The sequence below is a fragment of the Marmota flaviventris genome, chromosome 11 (genome assembly GCF_047511675.1).
Source record: "Marmota flaviventris isolate mMarFla1 chromosome 11, mMarFla1.hap1, whole genome shotgun sequence".
Taxonomy (NCBI): Eukaryota; Metazoa; Chordata; class Mammalia; order Rodentia; family Sciuridae; genus Marmota; species Marmota flaviventris.
The window spans coordinates 56496684-56519258 of record NC_092508.1 but is presented as its reverse complement, the minus strand read 5'-3'; the positions used below and the strand labels follow the sequence as shown (position 1 = coordinate 56519258).

Below are 22575 nucleotides of genomic sequence, written 5' to 3'. Positions count from 1 at the left end.
TAAGAAGTATTAAGAGATAGTGATTACCTATACTAGCTACTTCTCCCTTCTCCTTCCCCAGTCTGGACCAGCTGACGTGCCCTTGAGTGAAGTGCATCATCTCAGCCTGCAGGTTTGGGAGCTTAGGCTTTCCATCTGTTGAGACTTTTCATTAGTGATGAAGAGGATGTGTGTGGGTGTGTGTTTGAATAACAAAGAAGTAAGCTTTCTTTCTAGTAACAAGTGCTCCTCTGCCTGACGTGGGGGACAGTCACAGGCATGTTTTGGCTGTATCCTGAGAGTTAGCTGAAACTTCTTGCTGAAGTCAAGAAGTGGCTAATCCCAGTTACAGATCTAGGAAGGTCCTCTTCATGTGGGAGTTCTTGGCATTTGATCCTTCTTTCAGGAACTGAAAGAAAAAAAAAGGGAGAGAAGAGAAGTTTATGAGTAGGCAAGATGAAAGGTAAAAAGCCCCAGTCCCCAGAGAGTTATAGCCCAATTACTCCTGGGCACAGCAACTTCTCAGAGGATATATTTAGGGCCTTGGTAAGCATACCTATTCCTAGACGCAGTGAGACACTTAGGAAACTGAGGTTGGGTTGTCCACAGCCCAGTCCTTCCCATCTTTGAGTGTTGGCTCTCAGATTTCAATTGGAGAAAGCCCAGATGGAGAGAGAAAGACTGGGCAGATGAATCCCCTGCATTTACTGCATTCCTGGTGCTGTGGAGGATGGTGAACAGAAAGGTCATCCCGGAGGATGGAACCTTATTTCTATTGTAACCTTGTTTTCTACTCTAGCTACAAATGTCCATATTTCGTGGGGTTCAAGGTTGGTGTCAAATGAACTTATATAAATGGCATGAAGCCTATTTTTAAACAGTTCTCTCAGGTCTCACACCCACCTTGGCAAGTTGTAAAGTTCAAAGATCCATTTTTAAGACAGATCCAGTGTGAAGAAAAACAAAAGGTTTCCACACATGAAGAAAGAGCCAAGGTAGCCAAATGTTCAGTACCTTGCAGTAGCAGAGGTGGGTGAGGGGTTCCCAGGACATCTATGAGGTAGGAACATGTGTCCTCTTAGTCTAGATTTTGTGACAAAATATATTTTTTTTCATTTATTGGTTGTGGGGATTAAACCCAGGTTGCATTTTGACACTGCGTTACACTCAAAGCCCATAACAAAATATACTTAACAAGTTGCCATAGCTATCTGGCTCATTTTTATGTAAGAAAAAGATATGGGAAAAGCACAAAAGAAGTGCGGTTTTAATATTAGTGAGGGCCAGGGGAGGAGGAGATCTTAGTTTAAATCAGGATTCATGGAAAGCTCTGGTAGATGGAATGTTTTTGCCCTAGAATCAGGGCTTAAATCCAGGCCAGGAGGGCTTGTTGGGCTAGGTGGGGAGAAGAGCGTCTCTGGCTTGTGAGGAGATGGGAGAAGGCCTTCTAATGGCTCTATTGTTCACAGCGCCGCCCTACAAATCCCATAGCCCTCCCTATCTCCTTCACCAGGGCCACGCGGGGACGGGGTCGGACAAGCGGTGCTCTAGGGAGCTGGCACCAACATCCCTGCTCCCTTGGGGCAGTGACGACGCCGTGCCAGTGGCCGCAGAGAACACACAAAGGAAGCCCCGACCCATCCTCTGGACCTGGAGACATCACAAGGGAGGGTACTGGTGCGGACCCCGAGTCAGAGCATTCCTCGGTCCCCCGCGGGGAACAATAGGCGCAGCGGGCCGGGGTGGCTGGGCGGTTTGGCCCGCGCGCCGCACAAAGCCCGCTTGGACCGCGCTGCCACGTGACGTGCGCGCGCGCGGGGGCTGGGGGTGGAAGTCCTGAATCCACCTGGAACACTTTCAGAAAGACAAACGGTGAGTTAATCACCCTACCCGCTGGCTGCCGCGTCCCCTATTGCCCGTGATGAGGCCCGGGAAGGGGCTGGGTGGATTTCAGAGTGTGTGTGTGTGCGTGTGTGTGTGTGTGTCTCCAGGGTGGGGGGCGGGAGAGGTTAGTCCTATTAAGAGTTCATCAATCACCCGGTGTGCACTTTTCGCTCGACAGCGGTTCCTCCTATTTCTGAGCAAGTCTGGGCCAGCTGGGAGCCGACCAGAAACCGCAAGCTGGGGAGACGCAGGCGCGCGGGGTGAAAGCTAACGGAGGGCGCGACCCATCGCGCCCGCCCACCGGGGAGCGGTGCAGACGGGGCAGCGGGATCTGCACTCCGGGGACCCGAGCTACCGCCCGCCAGCCCCGCCCTCGAGCTACTCCGGGCGCCAGGCGACTTATTCGCACCCCCCCCCCCTCACACCCTGCATTCCCCTAGCTCCTCTCCACCCACTGCTTGCCCCAGTGACAGAAGCCCTTACAAGCTGCTTTCTCCCAAGAAAGGGACGAAACCATCTCTGAAGGCAGTACAAGAAAAATCCCAAAGGGTCAGAAGGTTTTTTGCAGACTCTTGTTTAAAAGTTTCTGTTTGCTTGTAGGAGTACTTGGGTGGGAAGAAGTAGGGTAACAAGACCAATGTTGAACTTGGGATAAACTTGAATGCCATTTAAAATAACAATAAAAATACTTACAACACCAGGTACGATGAAAGGTCTCCTTTTTCTACACTAAGGGAAAGACTCTTGAGTATTTTTAGTTCAGTTCTCTTAGGTTCATTTTAGAAGCACCATATACGAATTGACTGGACATTTCAGGGGGCAGTCATTAACTTTACAGCTGTTTGCAAGAAGGAGGGTCTAGGGGGAGTAGGTGGTGAAGTATTCTTATACCCCTTATAGAGTGCCACATGTCATCTTTGTAAAAGATACAAAAGTTCTGGCCAAGTCACTCTTTTTGCTGGGTGACAACAGCTTTTTTTTTTTTTGGGTACTGGGGATTGAATCCAGGGGGCTTTACAGTGGAGCTACTTCCCTAGAGCGCACAGACGCATACACACACACACACACACACACACACACACCCTTTTTTAAAATTTTGAGACAGGGTCTTGCTAAGTTGCTTAGGGCCTCATTAAGTCACCAAGGCTGGCCTAAACTTTCCATCCTCCTCCCTCAGCCTCTTGAGTAACTGGGAGTATAGTCATGAACCACCATTCCTGTCACATCTGACTATCTGAAGCATTAAGCTTTACACAGTATCCGGGTATCACTGAGCAATGAAAACACTGGTCTTGCAGTTCTTGGTTCAGTCTGTCTCTTTCCCCCTGCCTTTCAGCAAAACCACTGAACAGCTCTTGTGTGCCCTGTGCTGGGCTCTGCAATACAAAGTTGAGTCATTAATGGTTTGCACCCCTCAGTCTAGTAACAGAGAAATAATCCTACAATAATGTCATAGGGCTGGGGGTGTAGCATAGTGGTAGAGCATTTACCTAGCATGCCCAAGGTCCTAAGTTAGATCCCCATTACCACAGAACCTCAAAAAAAAAAACCCACCCAAACAAAACAAACCAATGTAATAGGTGCTTTAACAAATGTGCTCAAACTGTTCCTGAAATAAAGAAAAGAAACCACTAACAGTACTGTAGTGTCAAAAAGACTACTCAGAAGAGGTGAATTGAGGTTCCCCTTAAAGACTGAGTTTTTCAGGCCTAGGAGGGAAGAGCATGCTAGGAAGAGAAAGCAACTCATGCAAAAATGAAGAGGGAAAAAAAGAACAGGATCTGGACTTAGAACAAGGAGAGTAGTTCTGTTTGAAAAGAGGTTCATTAGAGGAGTCTGGATCTACTCTAGATAACGGGGAACCAGGGAAGGTTTTAAGCTGGGACATGTTATCTATTTTGAAAGCTAACTCTTTGGGGGTATTGTATTTGATTGGAAAAAGGACAGAAGGCAAGAAGAACAAATAAGGATGCTGTTGATATATTCCAGTACAGAGGAATTAATGTAATAAAACTGAAGGGAGATAGAACTCACAGGGCTTGGTGATCAGTTGGAGGAGTAAAAGAGGAGCTGTAGATGTTAATTCCTAGTTTTCTGTTTTGAGGGTCTGATTTGGAAGTCAGGATATTCACCAGAATGAACAGAGGGGGAAGAGACTGCAAGGGAATCTAAGGAGTTCAGTTTCAGGTCTACATTGTATTTTTGGCCTTGCTACTGATACATAGTGTGACCCTAAGCAATCCACTTAATCTTTCTGGACTTCAGATTCATCAGTGAAGCAGTCAATAAAGATATCTAACCTCATAGGTTTATTATTAGAAGTGTATGTGTGGTGGGGGGTATCATCTTTACCAGGTCCAAGTGAGTATCCTATATAAAGCTAAAACCTAGGGGAAACATCCTACTTCATGCTGATCAATACTTAGATCCTGGGTGGCCAGATATAAATAAGTCTCAGGGAAATTAAAAACTATACCACCACCCTACTGCTTCCCAGATATTGAATCTAAGATAATGGTTAGGGCTAGATCACATTGGACTGCTAATCAGAGTCCCTCTGCTTCCACAAGGGTATTCTTAGGAGGATTCCAACAGAAATTTGTTCTTGGTATCAGACCACTAAGAGGAGACCTCTTAGCCAATGTAAAAAGCTTTTGTGCTTTTTATGTCATATGTCTAGAGGTAATACTAGAAGTCACCCCCTCTCTTTGAACCTCCTTAATCCCTATATGGAACAGAATAGTGTAGGAAATAGTTTTGGACATCTGGCCTTGACTATTTACATTGGATGTGACATGTTGTTTACCTTTTCTGTGTCAATATACTACCATTGGTAAAACAGAACTAAAAAGATAAGGAAGAATGACATTCTGGGAGTGCTCTAAGAGTGCCTAAAAGTTACTCTTTTCCAGTTATCAGGTTATAAAAAATAAACCTTAATATTCCACTGTTAGGTAAGGGTGTTAAGAAACCAACTCTCACAAGTTACTGTTAGAAATATATACTGATTCATTTTAAAGGAGAACAGTTTGGCAAAATGAGTTGCTAGTGTACATACCCTTTGACTTAGTAATTTCACTTATGGGAATTTTTCTAATAGGTAGAAGCTTGAATATGTGCTTGTGATAGTGAAAGGTTGAAAACAAGCTAAGTGCCCATCAGTAGGGACTGGCTAAATAAATTGTGGCAGGTGTATAGTAGAAAAGTATGAAGTCGTAAAATCAGCCAGGAAGTTCTGTATGTATTTATATGGGATCTTCAAGATACTATAGGGGAAAAAGCATGTGTTATAGAATCTGTTTATAATGTTACATTTGTGTAAAAAACTGTGGGGAGATGAACTGTTCAGGTGTAAAGTATCTCTGGAAAGATACACATGAAATTAAGACAATTGGTTACTGATGTGAAGGTGAACTAGACAGCTAGGGTCAAGGGTGGGAGAAGGACTTTTTACAGCATTCGCCTTTGAATTTTGAACCATATAAATGTGGATTTATTACCTATTTTAAAAACACAAGAACAATTGTAAATGATTAGTACAAGTATAACTGACTTGGGTATGCCTGTGCATTTTCATATATGTCTTTTCTGTACTTGCTCTATTCATTGAAATTAATCTTGGGACACCTCTTGTTTTGTCCTTCCAGGTCCCTGATGCTGGTCAAACTCAATAGAAAAGGGGATCTATTTTACCCTTGCTCGGTGGTGGAGAGGGTAGAGACCCAGGTCTATGTCTAACTTGTCTTGTAGAAGACTCAGAGTAGAAGTACTGAAGTCTAGGGTGGGGGTTTAGCAAACAAATCCCAAAGGGAGGGCAGTAGGCCTCTCAGTCAGCCCTACTGTGTGGTCTCCCAGAAATAAGGATGACTCCTTTAATACTGTCCTGTTTGCTCAGATTGAGGCCTGCCACAGAACAGAGGAATGCCTGCCTTACTTCTTCCTTTTTGCAGGATGTAGAAAGGCAATAGATTGTGGAGAGTCAAAACTCCCTTATTTTTGGCAGGATGGCAGTGCCTTCTAACTTCTGAGTAAAGTGACTGCCTCTCTAAAATCAAGAGTTTGATGTAGTTTATCTTTAATGTGCCTTTTACCTTTGCCACCTTAGACTGTGAAAGATCAGCCTTTAACCAGAACAAGAATTAATGCTTAGGCCCAAAGACATTTTACCCCTTCTGTATCCCTGGGGCTCAAATGTACCTGCCAGATGAGAGAGATGGAAGAAATGAGTGAGAAATGAAAGAAAATGAGAGTAGAAGACCACCATTCTCACTCCTTCCCTCTTGCCATTGCTTCAGAATCTCTAATTTTTCTCTGAAAGAGACATTTTTTTTTTTTACTTCCCCCCCACCACTGGTATTATCAAAGCCAAGCCAGAGACATGGCAAGAAGCAGAAGTGAGCCCAGTCTCTGCAAAGCACTGTTTGGTCAGTAAAACTTGGGAAATACCTACAGACTGCAACTTCAGGATAAATTTTCTGAAACCTTAGCCCATTTGGATCAAAGTTTACCCTTGACATTGACCTCTCTCTCTGCCCTGCCATTCTACAGCTTTCTGAATACTTTACAGATATACTCATGCATTAGCTAGCCATGAGTTTTCACTATTCATGGTTCTTCCCACACAAACATCTCCTTTCTCACCATACTGCATCCCTCCAACTCCCAAAGCAGAAAATTGCAAAATGTGGTTCCAAATAACCTTGCTGAATATCATTCAAGAGGCTTGTTAAAAATAAAGATTCCTGAGTCAGACCTATTGGATTAAAATCTCTGGGAGTGGCCAAGGAATCTGCACTTTTAAACAAGCTTCTATGGTGATACCTACCCACTAAAGTGGTTTTAGGAGTCAATAATCCAAGGATATCCTTTAGCCAGTTTCAGTCATGGTAAAGCATACCACTGTGTCCATTCTTTATTTCTGTCCAAGAAACACTCATTGAATGCTTACCGTATGTCAAACACTAGCTTGACCCTTGAGTCTTTCATCTATAAAGCTCTATAAAGGCACATCACTCTAAAGAAGGTTGTGTTATTAATAAACTTCTAATTGGGTTAGAATTCTTGTCTTTAGGACTTCGTTTATCCCCACCTCTATCCTCAGATGTCTGAAAAGTGCTACAGAGAACTGCATCTTAATCTCATTTCCTTTTATCTGTCAGAAGAAAAAAGACCCTCCACCCATATTTACCCCAACAGGCAAAAGACCTTCTATGCTTTGGGGTTGTGGAGCCAAGGGTTTGTGCTCATGACTCCAAGGGGTAGCCCAGTAGTCTTGTGGAAGGGAATTGCCGGGGGCTGGTTAGGAACAACTTTAAACACACATGAGACTAGGTTGCCACCTTCCATCACTTCTGTCTGTAGAAAAGAAGTTTGCTATTAGAATGAGAGAAATGTAGGCATGGAGTGGGGTATGTAATGAGTAAGGTGTGGCTGCTCTGATGAGCAGGTTAGGAGAGATTTCAAAGCATTCCTGCATCAAACACAACCTGGCAGTCAGGCTCCTCTGCTATCACCTCCCACAGAGAACTCACACCGTTAGGACCCAGAAGAGAAGTAACCCTTGGGAAATTATGGCTTGAACAAGTATTAAAATTAATAAGACATTTTCCTCATACACTGTGAACATCTAAGACAAACTTTAAAGTTACTCAAAATACCCTATATTCACATTCCTATATACATTTTCCCCAATACTATCTCCCAATCTCTTTTGAGAGAATTAAAGATTGTTTCTTCTGGAATATGGGCTGGAGACATAGCTCCATGGTAGAGCACTTGACCAGCATGTGTGAAACCCCAGGTTCAATTCCCAGAACACACACCAAAGAGATTCTTCTGGAGTAGATTTATAGTAGAGGTAAGACCTATATCAGAAATGAATCTTTTGATTCTTTGGTTTGAGAGTATTTCCTCCCACCCCACTTCCTGCCTAACCTTAGTTGGCAAACATGTATTGAATCATGGTATGAGAGGACTAGCATCTGGACTTCTTGAGTAAGTCAAGAACCTGTCCAGGAATGGAGATGGCAACTCTCAGCCCTGAGGTGTCAGACATGCCAGGGACTCAGAGATTAAAGAGAGTAGCAAGAATGATAATCAGAATGTAACTGTTTGTATGGGATTATCTGGGAACTGCTGACTGGGTCTGAACAAATATCAACTCTTACTTTAACCCCCACTCCTGACTCCCCACTCCCACCACAGCTGTGAAAACAAAAAAGTTTTTTTTTTTTTTTAAAAAACCTCTTTCAGTACACTTTCTACTCACTAAATCTCCAAAATTGTGCTTTCTTCAGGGAAATAGTGTGGCTAGTTCAAGGTTGAAAGCTATTTTTCAGCATAGGACTCCATTTTTCAATCAAACCCAAGAACTACAGCACTGCAGGAACCCAGATCCCTTAAGTTTTGTGCTCACCCTTGGGTGTCTGTCCATCCTGCACTTAACCTGGAGACCCTTCAACCTCACCAGCATCTACATTTTGGTGTGGCTTTGTTTATTCACAAGTCTACATCCTGTAGACTTGTAAGGAGCTCGCTCCCTGGATTGTCATGGCTTCAATTCTTCAAACTGCCTCAAAATGGAATTTTGGGCAAGGGTAAATCACTCTTTGATGACAAGTGGATCAGTAAAACAATAATAAAACCTCGGTCACCATAACTTAGAGGATATAATAGATCACGTACTCAAGGGTACTTGAGTAAGCTAAGAGTAGGCTCTTTAGAGTTCTCATTCATTCAAGGTTTTAAGAAACCATCCTCTTTCATTAGTAATGTGTGCAAGCAACCTTTATTTGTTTATTTAACTTAATTTCCCACAGCCCCAAAGAAGAACACATTTTTAAAAATGCTCAAGGAAGTTGGAAAGTTTGTCAATGTAAAGCTTCTCTTTGTAACTCTTCTACTCTTGGTTTCCTGTGCCAATTGCACTTTTATTTCCCGTCTCTCTACACTCAGTAAACAAAACCATATTATCAAGGGAAAGATGTGAGCCCATTAACATTGCGAGCCCTCAGATTTCACTCGCAAGAGACGACGCAGCACTTATCTGATGGAACAGAAGCTTTAATTGCTTCAAGATACAAGCCCATCCAAACCTCTGAGCTCTGACCTGTCCCTGGGAAACCTTTACGCCCTTGAGCCAAGAGCCTTATTGAAAGCGTGAGCAGCACGGTGCATGTGCCAGCCTCCCAAAGAGGTGCACAAGAAGCGGTCCCCCACAAGGGTGATTCTTTATTGTGACGACCTACAAGGCAGAAACTTTATTTTCTGTCCATACCCAAACCTGGCACTACTATATGTGCCCTTATCAGGCTGTCACAAGTTGAAAGGGATGGAGGAAGCTGAAGGGAATGCTGCAACGGCAACGTGAAAAGAAATCTTAGTCAAAAAGTGATTTCGTCGGGCTCTAGGTGCTCTGCACCTACAGCTGGAAGTCCCATGAGTCGCACCAAGGCGAAAAAGAGGGAAAACCAAACATCTGCTCCAGGTTTTGGAGAGGGATAACACCAGTGTCCAGAAAATCGAAAGAGCATGGGACGAGGAAAAGGGGTAGAAAGTAACTTTACCTTTCTTGGGGAAGGGCTGAGAGCAGTCCCACAGACCGAAAGTCACGCTCCCATTTAACCCCTTCCACACCGCGGCACCTACAATCCACATCCGAGAGTAGAGCCTTCCACAATCCAGAAGAACAAGCTCTCACCCGCACCAACCCTGGCCCTCTCCAGAGCGGCCAGTCCTGCCTCCCTCCCCCTACCTCGCCCAATACCTGTCTGGGAGCAGGCACCCCGCCCTTCCACAAGCAGCCCCAGGGCCTTGCCCGCTCTTCCTGGGGCTGGGGGCGATGGGCGGCGGCCCCTGGCTGGTTGGGCTAAGTTGGATGCAGGGCAGGCGCAGGGAGCCGCGCCTGTCGGAACCCAAGCCGTGCGGAGAAGGCGCCCATTGGCCAGCCAGTGCCACGTGGCCGCCCCGGCTAGTATATTAGGCCACTATTTACCTCCGATTCGCTCGCCATGGCTCGGCGAGGGCAGCTCGGGTAGAAAGAAGAGGCGGAGAGGCGCAGACTGCGGCGGTCCTGCCCGGCGTCTGCTGGGTTCCTCACCCGGATCCTGGTCTGACTCCTCAGGACAGTGTGCTGGAACCATGAACTCCTACCTGGAGTACGTGTCGTGCGGCGGCGGTGGGGTCGGTAGCGACGTGCTCACTTTCGCACCCAAGTTGTGCCGCGCCGACGCCCGACCCATGGCCCTGCAGCCCGCTTTCCCGCTGAGCAGCGGCGACCGTGCGTTTGTCAGCTGCTTGCCCCTGGCAGCTGCCCGACCCACGCCTTCGCCCCCAGCTGCCCCAGCTCAGCCTCCTGCGCCGTCCCCTACTGCGCCCAGGTACGCGCCGTGCACCTTGGAGGGTGCTTACGAGCCTGGCACTGCACCTGCCGCTGCGACGGTCGGGGGCGCGGACTACGGCTTCCTGGGGCCCGGGCCCGCCTATGACTTCCCAGGCGCTCTCGGGCGGACGGCCGACGATGGCGGGGCGCACGTCCACTACGCCACCTCGGCGGTGTTCTCCCGTGGAGGCTCCCTTCTCCTCAGCGGACAGGTGGATTACGCGCCCTTCAGCGAGCCTGGCGCCTTCCCTGCCTGTCTCAAAGAGCCAGCCGATGGCCACCATAGGGCCTTCCACTCTGCGTCCCCAGCCCAGGGCGCCTATCCCAAGTCCGTCTCTCCCACCTCTGGCCTCCCGGCCGCCTTCAGCACGTTCGAGTGGATGAAAGTGAAGAGGAACGCCCCTAAGAAAAGTAAGTCGCTGGACGCTGGATGGAGGCACTTGGGGCTGGGATAGGAGCCTCCCCCGGGGAACTGCGTTGGGAGTGTTTTGCGGCGGTGCCTCCCATCGGAAATACGTTCTGATGCCTCACTAAAACGGGCCAATTTCATTAAGAGTGCCCAGGCTCAGAAAATGTGCCGGGCTTTGAGAATATTAGAGGAAGGAGCTCTTTGTGGAGCATTTCTCCTGGCACAACTGTGTTCATAGAGACCGAGGAGGAGTGCACTATGACTTTGAATTCTAACTCTAGCCCCCCTGCTAGCCGGAGTCTTTGCATCCTCTGCCCTCCCCGCTAATGCCTTGTCTTTACGTTGCAGGCAAACTCGCAGAGTACGGAGCCGCTAGCCCCTCCAGCGCTGTCCGCACGAATTTCAGCACTAAACAACTGACAGAACTGGAGAAAGAGTTTCATTTCAATAAATACTTAACTCGAGCCCGACGCATCGAGATAGCCAACTGCTTGCAGCTGAATGACACTCAAGTCAAAATCTGGTTTCAGAACCGCAGGATGAAACAGAAGAAAAGGGAACGAGAAGGGCTTCTGGCCACAGCCACCTCTGTGGCCTCCCTCCAACTCCCCCTCTCAAGAACCGGAACAAGCCCCACAAAGTCTGGCAGGAGCCCGGGGAGCCCTTCTCAGGCCCAAGAGCCTTCATGAGGTCCAGTCTTGAGTCTGAGGAGTCTTGGCCAGCAGAAGTCATGGGGTGCCCCCACCTCTATATAGACTTAGAGCTCAGTTTGGGATGGAGGCAGGTATGGGCAAAAATTAATAGAGATTTCACTTGGGAAAGGAAATACCTTAGTTGGCTTCTGAATTCCAGGTGGTGTGTATACAGATATTTGATGTCTCTTAAGCAACTTGTTTGCATCTTATTTGTATCTTATCAGGGAAAAGATGCCCAGCTGCCAGCTCAGCTCCACTGCTATGTTGCCTAAATTAATCATATGCAAGGTTTGGGTGCAGGGTGGCAGGCCATTCAATTGTTGAGTTCTGTCAACCCTTTGACGTACTCAGAAGTGCATCTTCCTAATGTTTTTCTAGTTTAATTTAAAGGACAGGCTACATACATTCAACTTCTTGAATGACCAAAGCCAGTTAGGGTCTCCTTGTTGTAGCTCAGCTGCTTCAATGATGATCTTTACATTTGCACTCCAGTTTTTTTTTTTTTTTCTTTTAAAAAGCAGTTTCTACCTCTCCATGTGCCTGAGTGAAGATACAATCGCTATTTAGTTTGTAGTTGAACAAATCTACACAGTGGGTGAAGATTAGAACCTGAACTACACCTTGACATCATTTATTCAAACTTGAATGTAAATATATACAGTATGTATATTTTTTAAAAGGTTTGCTTGTGATGAACTTCTATTTGACATTTAATGTCAGCATGTAAAGGGTTTGAACTTTGTTTTGTAATAAAAATTACAGAACCAACTACTCTGCTTTTCTTTACACCCTTTTCATCCTGATTTTTTCTTTGAAGTTGATTCAATTTCTTCTATTTGTAATTCCTTGATTCTGCTATGGGAATGTTTATGTTGACAACTTTTTAAAATAACCATGCTTACACGTGGAGCACACACAGCAAATTATGGTAAATTATTAATTAAGGGAGAAAACTCTGCCAAATATCCAAGTAAATAAGGAAATACTTTGCTTAAGTACCTTAGTTTTCATGGCAGGCATCTGGACTGCACACTAACTCAAAGGTTAGGTACCCACTATGGGGATGTTGTGAAGCAAGGGATATACTTCAGGGAGCTCTGTTCCTTTGTCTTCTATCCTCACAGAGGAAGAAGAAAGGAGACCTGAAGACACTGTCTTGGCTAATGCTCTCTGAGAGAGACAGCTGCACATCAAAAAGTACTCAGTGGCTGAATTCCCATTTCCAAAGTCAAGAATTAGAAAGAAGGCTGAGAGAGGCCAGTAGTTAGCACTTTCTACTTCCTGTAACCCAGGTTAAGAGAGAGCACAGGGGGTGCCTTTCTATTTTTTAAAAATGAAATACTTTCAATTTTTTTGCAAGAGGTACAAACAGAATCTGAAAGTTGACAGGAGGGTATATCAATAAGCAAACCAAAAAAAACCTCTAGTCTTATTTTAAGTTGGCCCCACAGTTCTCATCCCTAACCAGACTTTTGTTAACCAGACTTTTGTGTAACATCACAGAAATATGAAGAAGAAGGAGAAAAGAAAGAAAGAAGAAACAACAATGCCAATACCCAAAAGCAAGTGGATACTTGAGATGATTGTTAGGTCATTTTCACCAGTTTGTATCTTTAAATTCTGAATAGTTAATTCAATAGAAAGGCTTAAAGGCCCAAACAAGGGAGATAAAAACCTCAGTTCTCCTTTTAGCTAGATTTCTAGACTCCAGAGCAGTGCCTCAAATCTAATACTTTAGATGTCTACAGAATAGTGGAGGATGACTTTTCCTATAAAACAGTAACATGATTAGTTAGTTGTCTTAGAAGTTTGAAATTATATTTAAATTCTTGTCATCTGCACCCACAATCTAATAGAGTTGAAATAAAATTATCAGCTCTAACAAACTCAGCTGTTTAAATGGAAAGACATCACTTAAAATGTAAGTCTGCCAATATTATTCTTCTGTTCCATTATCTGACCCTCAGTAACTTCATGCTAATCAGATCTGGTTTAAAACAACAACTCCCCTCTGAGCTCTTCAACTATTTGAAAAGACTTGTTTAAAGACCTGTGATCTGCTCCTTTCCAGCCACCTCCTGGGCTTCCCCTGCAGTGGTGTTTGACATGACAATGTTTCCTTTTTGATAAGCATTCAAATGTACACCTAAACAAAAAAAAAAATACCAGCATGCTTGGTCATTTCCTTAATCTACCACCCTTTCTCTGAGAAAATAAAGCTTTTCCTTTTGAAGCCAGTACTAGCACTTACCAGCCCTGATGGATGTCTTCCTTGAGGAAGGTGGCTATTTAGATGTACGTATAATGCTGTTCTGTGAATCAGGCCAATATTAGCTATTTTTTGACCAACCCCAGGGAACCTTAAAAGCTTTCTTAATGCAGATCACTATACAGCTATATTCAGTATTAAGAAGAGTCCTGGCTGGAGATTGGGAGGAACTAGGTGACCTTTGGAGGTCCCTTTCAGCAATGAAAATGCTACACAAACAATTCAATGACTTCTACATATTTTATTTTAGGCCTATCATTGGAAGAGAGTTGGGTTGTAGGAAAGCAAACATAGTCTCTAGGATTACATTGATACTGCGTTTATGCAAGAAAAGTGGATTTTAGACATTATCAAATTCATCTTGTCACATGGATCCTTTACAGAACATTCCCCTTCCCATTATTCAGAGCTTTGTGTTATTTTGCATAAGATCTCCATGCAGTGTGAGGTTATTATGCAAACTGTTAAGCTGCTAAAACAAACTCATTTCTATTTTACAAGATTTTAAACTAAATATGCTAATTCACTCTCCAGCGATCTGTTACAAGAATGAATACACAGTGGACAGTTTTGGCTGTTATGTAATTAACTATTCAATGTTCCCTTTGTCTTCACATAATGACCATGTGTCTACTTTTCTGGATTCAGGATAATTGGGAGTGAGGAAAAATAAAATGTTTAATAACAAAATTTCCATTACTTGAGTACTAGCAAGTGAAAGCTTTGCTGATGTAAAAACCTAAAGCAATGTCACCTAGATATCCAAAAGATTAATTATGTGTGATTTATTCTGCCTCCAACTCAAATATGGTGAGAACCAGTACTAAACTAGGTTACATCTGGCTATGTCATCAGAAAAAAGAAGCAGGCTCAAGAGAGTTGCATTAGCTCTGAAGTTCTTAATTATTCTTATGGCCAAATAAATGCCCTGTATTTGCTGAATATTGAATTTGAAAACCTCAGGATCTAATCAGTTCAGAGAGATGTTGAGTCTGACCACAGACCTCTCAACAAGAAAAATGCCCATTGTTAAAACTTTATTTGTGGTTTTAAAGTAAAACCATGGTGGACATATCTCACAAATAATGATACATCTCTATCTAAGTAGAAATAAAGATTTTCATGGTTTTTACCTCTATCATGTTTCCAACGCATGAAAATGAAACAAATATGCAAAATAGTCCAATTCAACATGCCATTTGTAATTTGTTTCTTAAGTTATACTTGTTATTCAAAAATATAATTTCAACAGAAACTCTAAATTAAATAACAAGCCAATAGAAAAGAAATCCTTTTTTAAAATTTTTTATTTTTTAATAATTGCTCAAGACAATACAATGATCTTGACATATCATACATTTGATTCAAATGGGGTATGAATTCTCATTTTTCCACGTGTACAGATTGCAGAATCACATTGGTTATACAGCTACGTATATACATACAGCAATACTAGTGTTTGTTGTATTCTGCTGTCTTCCGTATCCCCCCTCCCCTTTCCTCTCCTCCCATCACCTCTCTACCCAATCTACTGTGACACAGAAAAGAAATCCTTAATATTGATATAAAAAGAAAGTTTTATTACTTAGCTTCAAAGAATTTAGCATTACCTCTTCTACATTTTATAATTTAATTGATATAATTTGGAAAGGAAGGTGTTATGATTTGGATCTGAAGTGTTCCCCAAAGGTCATGTGCAAAAGGGTTGGTCATCAGCCTAAGGCACTATTGGGAAGTGGTACAACCTTTAGGTGGGACTTAGTTGGAGGAAATAAGTCATTGTGGGTGTGCCTTTGAAGAGTATATTGGGACACCTGCCCCCTTTCTCTCTTTCTTTCTGTCTGCCACAAGGTGAAAACCTTTGCTCCACCACATGTTCTCCACCATGATGTTCTGCCTCATCAAAAACAAAACAAAACAAAAAACAAAAACAAACAAACAAACAAACAAACAAAAACAAAACAAAACAAAACAAAAACAGTGTCAAGTGACCATGGACTGAAACTTCTAAAATTGTGAGCCTTCCTCATTTATTTATCTTAGGTGTTTTGTCATAGTGAGGAAAAGCTAACACAGAGGGCCAAACAGTGGTAATTTGGATTTGTAACAGACACTTTTGAGGCATTTCCAGAGAGCACACTAGACCATTTAGCATATCACATTCTCAGGGGTTTTGCAAAGCTTAATCTTACATAATTTGGGAGACCTCTTTAATAAAACAAATACAAAATCATGAATACAAATTACTAAAGCATCTCTGAGGACCTGGAACAGCCCAGGTTAATGAAGTTTATGGAAGGGGATATTGCTCATATACCTTAATGGTAGAGAGCTTTCCTAGCATGCTCAAGGCCCTGAGAGGCATGGTGTCCTACCCTGTAATCCCAGCTGATAATTTTATTTCAACTCTATTAGATTGTAGGTGCAAATGAAGCTGAGGCAGGAGGATTGTGGGAGCTTGAGGCCAGCCTCAGCATCCACGTTTCAAAAAAAAAAAAAAAAGGTGAATTTCAACTTTCTTTGGGTTCATGGTAATCCATCTTAGCTCCTTCTCTGAAACAGTTGCCTTATCCCTACTGCCCAGTCATTGCCTATAAATTGATAGCAATAATTGCTTTTCTCCAACATTATGGAGCCAGAGCCACTGCTTGCTTTCTTCAAATGCATCATATAGTAGATAATGGGGACAAGAGCAGGTTGATGCCCTGTTACACTCTCAAAGCATTTGAATACCACTATGCTTTTCTGGGCCACTGTCTGAGAATGGGAGTTCCACCTCATCCTGGAGGTCCCCATAGGTACAAACAGAAGAAAAAGATTTAAATGGAGACAACATAGCTAGACTGTTAGCTTCTGAGTGTTTCTCAGAAGCATGAAATCACTGAGGCTGAAGTAAAGGACTTCAAGCAAAGAATATGACTCACCCTGTTGTATTTTCTAATTAAGAGGAAAAATAAATTCTCTGGTCTCAGTTTCTCCCACCAACAAAGGGGACTGTTCTGGATCATCATTAAATATCCTCATCACCTTAGAATTCCTCCACAGTCCTTTATTCTGCTGGTTATTACTGAAAAGATTACTTAATAATACTATTGCTCTGTAAGATGAACACCAACAAAAAGCTGTTATTAAGGTTCTATTCATGGATTTAGAAAATAATCTATCTGGCTATACAGTGTGTATGTGAACAAGGTCATGTTGATCTGTTGACCTGATGAACAAAATGTTACCTATGGTGATAACCTCCCCCGCAACCAAAGTTACCACTGCTCTTCACAAGATAAACTGAGTCTAGTAAGAGACCTTTCAAATGGATATAAGTATTCCACACTTGGATTTTCAAACTTCTTGCCTTTAATTTTATATTTTAAAGATGAAAATTTTCAAGATAGATAACTCTGAATTCTTTCTCTTTCTTTAAAACATATGTGACTCTGGACGGGGATATAGCTCAGTGATAGAGCAGCTACCTAGCATGTGCAAGACCATGGGTTCAATACACATATACACAGACACACACACTCCAAAGTGAATGCTCTGTGCTATTGAAAAAAAAAAAAGAGGTGTGAATAATCAGATTTCTCCTCCTTTTCATTAGTCATCAAGTCCTGTCTATTTTTTCTTCACAATGTCTTACACCATTTTACTTTCTCCATTGGCCCCAGTTTTATCATCTCTTAGTCAGGAATGCAACTGATGGCCTTACTTGTCTCCTTGCCTCCAGTTTTCTTGCCTCTATTTTTTCCCCAAATCAATCCATTTGAAAGCTGTGCCTTCATTTTTGTTCAATTCAACCTTTCAGTAGCTCCTGGATGCCAGGACAAGAAACTCACTGTATGCAATCATCTTTTCCCTGTTAATCTTACATCATTGCCTGACAAACAATCTTCCCCACTCTTATTGGGGTCTGTTCATTCTCTTCCTGCAGAAACTTGGGCCTTTCTGTTTTTGAACATTTTCTAATATATTCTTGTCTCTCATTATTACTCCCACCTTTTCCCTGTGTATCCAAAGTCATCCTTTATTTTACTTATTTATTTTGTTTTTTCATTTTTGTGGTATTGGAAATTGAAACCAGAGCCTTTTACATAATAGAGAAGGACACTACCACTAAGCTTCATCTCTAGCCCAAATTCATTTTTTACTACTTGGCTCTAATTCCATCACCTCTGTAAAATCTTTTTGTACCATCCAAATTTAAAGTGAACTCTTCTAAGTAACATTTTGTAGTATTTATTATTTGTATTACTTGTTCAGCACTCAGAATCTCCTGCCACATTATGAGATCTGTTGCCCTCTTTCCTTCTCCCTTCACCTCTTACTAATTGTATTTCTATGCATATACAATTGATCTCTCATTGTGGATATCATACATAATAATGGACCTACACTATTTGTTGAATGTTGAACCTGATTTTTAGATCAAGGCTTACTGTTCTATAATGGTCTCTTCTAAGGGTTCAGAAAACTATAAGGACTTATTTGTTAACTCTTCTTTATATTTCATCATTTAAATAAGCGATTCTTGATTACACTATAAAATACAAGTAGGAGGCTAGGAAGCCAAAAGAGGGATAATTGTAGATTTTCCTCCTTGTACTTATGGCACATTCTTTTGATTGAATATATTGCAAACCAACAAAGAGTATAAATGTTATCTAAAATTATCACTTTTATCCTTACAGAGTATAATTAACAATGCACTTTGGTTGTTGTTAACAGCTTTTCATATATTGCATTTGTTACTTGCTACAGTGGCTGGAGTACCTCATGGGAACAGAACTTTTAGAAGACATTAAACAAATGAGGTCAAGTTTAAGGTTTTGTCTTCTCCTTTTCCTTCTCTCAGTACAGGGGATTGAACCCAAGGTCTGGCACATGATAGGCAAAGTGCTCTGTCACTGAGCTACATCTCTGTCCCCAGTGTGAGGTTCTTTAATAGAGGTCTGGAGACAAGTAAATGTAGTGGTTACGAGAGTAAACCTTGGAAACAGACAGGCTTGAGTACAAACCCTGGAAGAAAATAACTCAGTGTCATTCAGCTGTACTTCTCTAAAAATGGGGACAATAGCGCCTCTACTTCATTGGTCTATGAGGATGAACAGAGATAATACTTGTGGATGGCTTAAGACAGGATAGGTGATAAACCTTGCAATAGACATCTAGCATGGAAAGACAAGGAATCAGAGAGAAAAATATATATCAAAAAATATTTACTGAGTTCCCAAGTGCCATGAATAGGCCACTAACAACTGGATTAAAGTGATATTGAGAAAGAAACAAGAATTTTAGGATATGAATCTGGAGAGAAAAACGTCTAGGGTTATTGATGATGTTGGCAAAATATTTGTGGTACATGGTAACAGAAGAAAGTGAAATGGCAGTTAATGGATACTTACCATGGTTCAGATAAGTGTCTCTCAAAAGGCCTATGTGTTAGTGGCTTGGTTGGCAACCTATGGCCCTGTATGAATGAAGGTGGTGGATCCTTCAGAAGGTAGGGCTTATCAACAGGAAATAAGATCAATGGGGGTGTTCCTTTGAAGGGGATTTTGGAACCCTGGTTTCTTCCTTCTCTCAATCTCATTTTCTGACCATGAGGTATGCAGCTTTGCTTAACTACTTGTTCCTTGCTATGATGTACTGCCTCACCACAACCCCAGGGATTGAAATTTCTAAAACTGTAACCCAAAACAAACTTTCCTCTTTCTAAGTTAATTGCCTCAGGTATTTTGTTACAGTGATAGAAAGCTAATATAATATTTCACGAATGCAATGGGTGAACACTCACTGAATTAAGAGTCTAAGACCTTAGAAGAAGCTTGGGAGAAATAAAGGATGAAAGGGATGTTATACCATTAAACACTGCTTCTAGTATACTGGGTCATTTCAGGCAATGAGAAAAGATAACTCCATCACACCTCTGTTCAGTTTTCTTTCATGCAAAAGGACATGTGAATTTACATATGTGGTATTTTGGGGGTCAGGTGTCATAAAATAAAATGCAGTGATGATTTACATCAGTTTCCAATATTGTAGCACTTCCCAGGGTTGAATTTATCATTCTTAAGAATACAGACTATGTTTGTTGTAGTCTGTAGACATCAAAGTTAAATCAAGAACAATCCATCACATTTTCAACTCTGTTTCCACAGGAAAAAGAAATTCTTTCTTCTACACACTGTGACAGTAGAGAAGTATGAATTTTCTGAACTATGTACAAAACCACAATTATTTCCATTGCAGGTTTATGAAAGATTTCCCTTAAACTGAAATAAATAAAAGTTTGGTGCAAAAAGAACACTTCAAAGTCTAATTAATGGCCAAAGAACAGTTCTATGTAAATAAAAATATTACTTATTTCCTAACTACCTATGACCAAATTGTCAAAATAGTGTTAGCACTTAGTTGACTGTATGAGAGATTACTCTATTCATAGACAAATGCTGACACTTCCTCTTACATTTGAAACCTGAGACATGTTTCAAACAATGAAGTGTGTTGGTTTTAAATATGGGACAGGAAAAGAAACTATGAGCTTGTGAAACTAGTAGAAAAGATAGATTCAATGTAAATAAATAAAATGAACTCCAAAGGACAAATTAAAATTATAATATTTCTCATTCAGACAAGGATAGTATATTGTTTGTCTCTATAAATATTAAATTGAGGCTAGGGAAGTGGGTACATACTTGTAAACTCAGCTACTTGGGAAACTGGGGAGAGAGGATCACAAGTTTGAGGCCAGCTTCTCAGGGCAACTTGCAAAACAATGTCTCAAAATAAAAATAAAAAAGGGTTGAGGCGGTAGCTCAGTGGTAGAGTGCCACTGGGTTCAATCAGGGAAAAATCTTAAACTGAGTTTAAAAAGCAATTTAAACTTCCTGGGATTAATTCGCCAAGAAGTCCAATTTGTTTTTCTATTATTGACTGCAAATAAAAGAATATATGCAACCAGAATAATAATTTTTCTTAGCAGCATATGGTTCTTTTGCACACTTCAAAAACAACTGTGTTAGTATCTCTGAAGATGCTTCAGAATTTGTTACATAGGGAAGTTATCTGAGAATTATCAAAGTCCACTTTTTTGGAAGATTTGTAACTTTTGGCTTGGTTTTTGATTTGAAAAATTTACATATTTTCTAAAAAGATATTATAGGATTATAAAAACTGGTTTCATAAAATTTCAAACAATAGCAACTTATATATTTCATCACATCAATGAGCTTCATGAATAAAAATGATAAAGAGTACTATTTTATACCTGTCTCTAACACAATGTCTCTAACACAATGACGAATATAGCTCCAGGTTATTCGTAAATAAAGAATAAAGGTTTCAGACTTCCCAGTTCTTCCCCTTTCAATTTTAGTTACCAAAAAAAAAAAAAATATATCCTTTGAAACACAGGACAAATAAAGTTAACTTCCTTGACTAAGATTATATAGTGTGAGAGACACTTTTATAAAAATTAAAAAAGGAATCATTATCTGTTAGTTTCATCTGGTTCTCTCGTTGAATTTCAGTAGATGCAAGTTTAATATTTTAATTTAAAAACAGCACACAATCTGTGTACCTACTTTATAAAAATTATTTCTGTGTACAAATTTAACTGTGTTCATCTATCACTCCTCACATCTGAGTGTCTCCATAGAGATATCAAGAAAGATATTCACCTAATGTTACTGATGGTTATTTCTACACAGGAGGATTCTGTTGATATTTTTCTTTGTGGTGTCTTTCTGTATTGCTCAAAAATTTTAAAATAGTGCATCATTAAGTGTAGAGGTAATAAAGTCATTACTTTCAAATATAAAAAAGGAGAAAAATGCATTTGGTAGCCACAGCCCTTGCATTTATTTTTGCCAATGGAAAGCCTCAGAGGAATTAGATAATGCATCTCATGTGCCAATTCTTGAATAATTAAATAAAAATGTCTGTAACATACATGGGTGTACACATGAGTCAAATAAATGATAGATAAGGTCTATCATTCATTTCTTCAACAGGGAATTCAGCATTTGGGTGTCACATATGTTCCATTTTCATCCTACCAGTTGGAAACAAGTTCAGAATTGTGTTTATAAAAGCAGAATTCATGATTAGCAAAGGAATAAGAAAAGTACACCTTTAGCTTCATTCAAATGGAGAAGCCATTTCCATATTTCTTTGAGATATGGAAAATTATGCTTCAAATGATCATTTTTCCATATTTACAATGGAAAACTAAAGAAATGCCTGTGCATGCTAGGCAAGCCATTTGCCACTGAGCTATAACCCTAATCTTAAGAAATGAAACCTTTAATGTTAAAAGCAAGTTTATAAAAATATAGGTAACCCTTTTATCAGAATATATATATATATATATATATATATATATATATATATATATATATATATTTGATACTAAGAATTGAATCCATGCATGCTTTACCACTGAGCCATATCACCACTCCTTTTTTATTATTAATTTTGAGACAGGGCCTCACTAAGTTGCTTAGGGCCTCACTAATTTGCCAAGGCTGACCTCAAACTTGTGAGCCTCCTGCCTCAGCCTCCTGAGTTGCTGGGATTACAGGTGTACACCACCATGCCTGGAAGAAAACTATTCATAATAAGCTTTGCTTTTTTTTTCTTCTGGAAAATAATATAAAAATATTCTTTTATTTCCATTGTGCAAGGCCTGGGATAGAGCTCAGTTGATAGATTGATTGCCTTGCATGCCCAAGGTCCTGGGTTCTAATCCCCAGCAACAGCAAAAAAAAAAAAAAAAAAAAAATATATATATATATATATATATATGTATATGTATGTATGTATGTATGTGTATATATATATATGATCTCAATTTCGTTTCCATTGTGCAAAGACCCATAAAGTTCAACAGTGGTCTGTGAGTTAAGCCTCACAGAAGCTAGTAAGAATTGGTTAACTGTGATGAGAAAATCCTGGTTCTTTC

At 41.1% G+C, this 22575-nt stretch overlaps 1 protein-coding gene across 1 annotated transcript; it reads left to right on the top strand.

The window, feature by feature from the left end:
• The first annotated feature begins 9905 nt into the window (after window positions 1-9905).
• Hoxd1 (homeobox D1) lies at window positions 9906-11341 on the top strand. The gene is made up of 2 exons (XM_027946008.2): window positions 9906-10654; window positions 11001-11341. The coding sequence occupies exons 1-2, from the start codon at window positions 10003-10005 to the stop codon at window positions 11339-11341; spliced, it is 993 nt and encodes a 330-aa protein (XP_027801809.1). The 5' UTR covers window positions 9906-10002.
• Window positions 11342-22575: the final 11234 nt, after the last annotated feature.

What these genes read in the sequence shown, in the direction of transcription:
- Hoxd1 (XM_027946008.2), top strand. Translation starts at nt 10,003, where the DNA reads ATGAACTCCTACCTGGAGTACGTGTCGTGCGGCGGCGGTGGGGTCGGT. An exon ending in GAGGAACGCCCCTAAGAAAA is followed by an intron (nt 10,655 to 11,000) that starts GTAAGTCGCTGG and finishes TTTACGTTGCAG; the next exon opens with GCAAACTCGCAGAGTACGGA.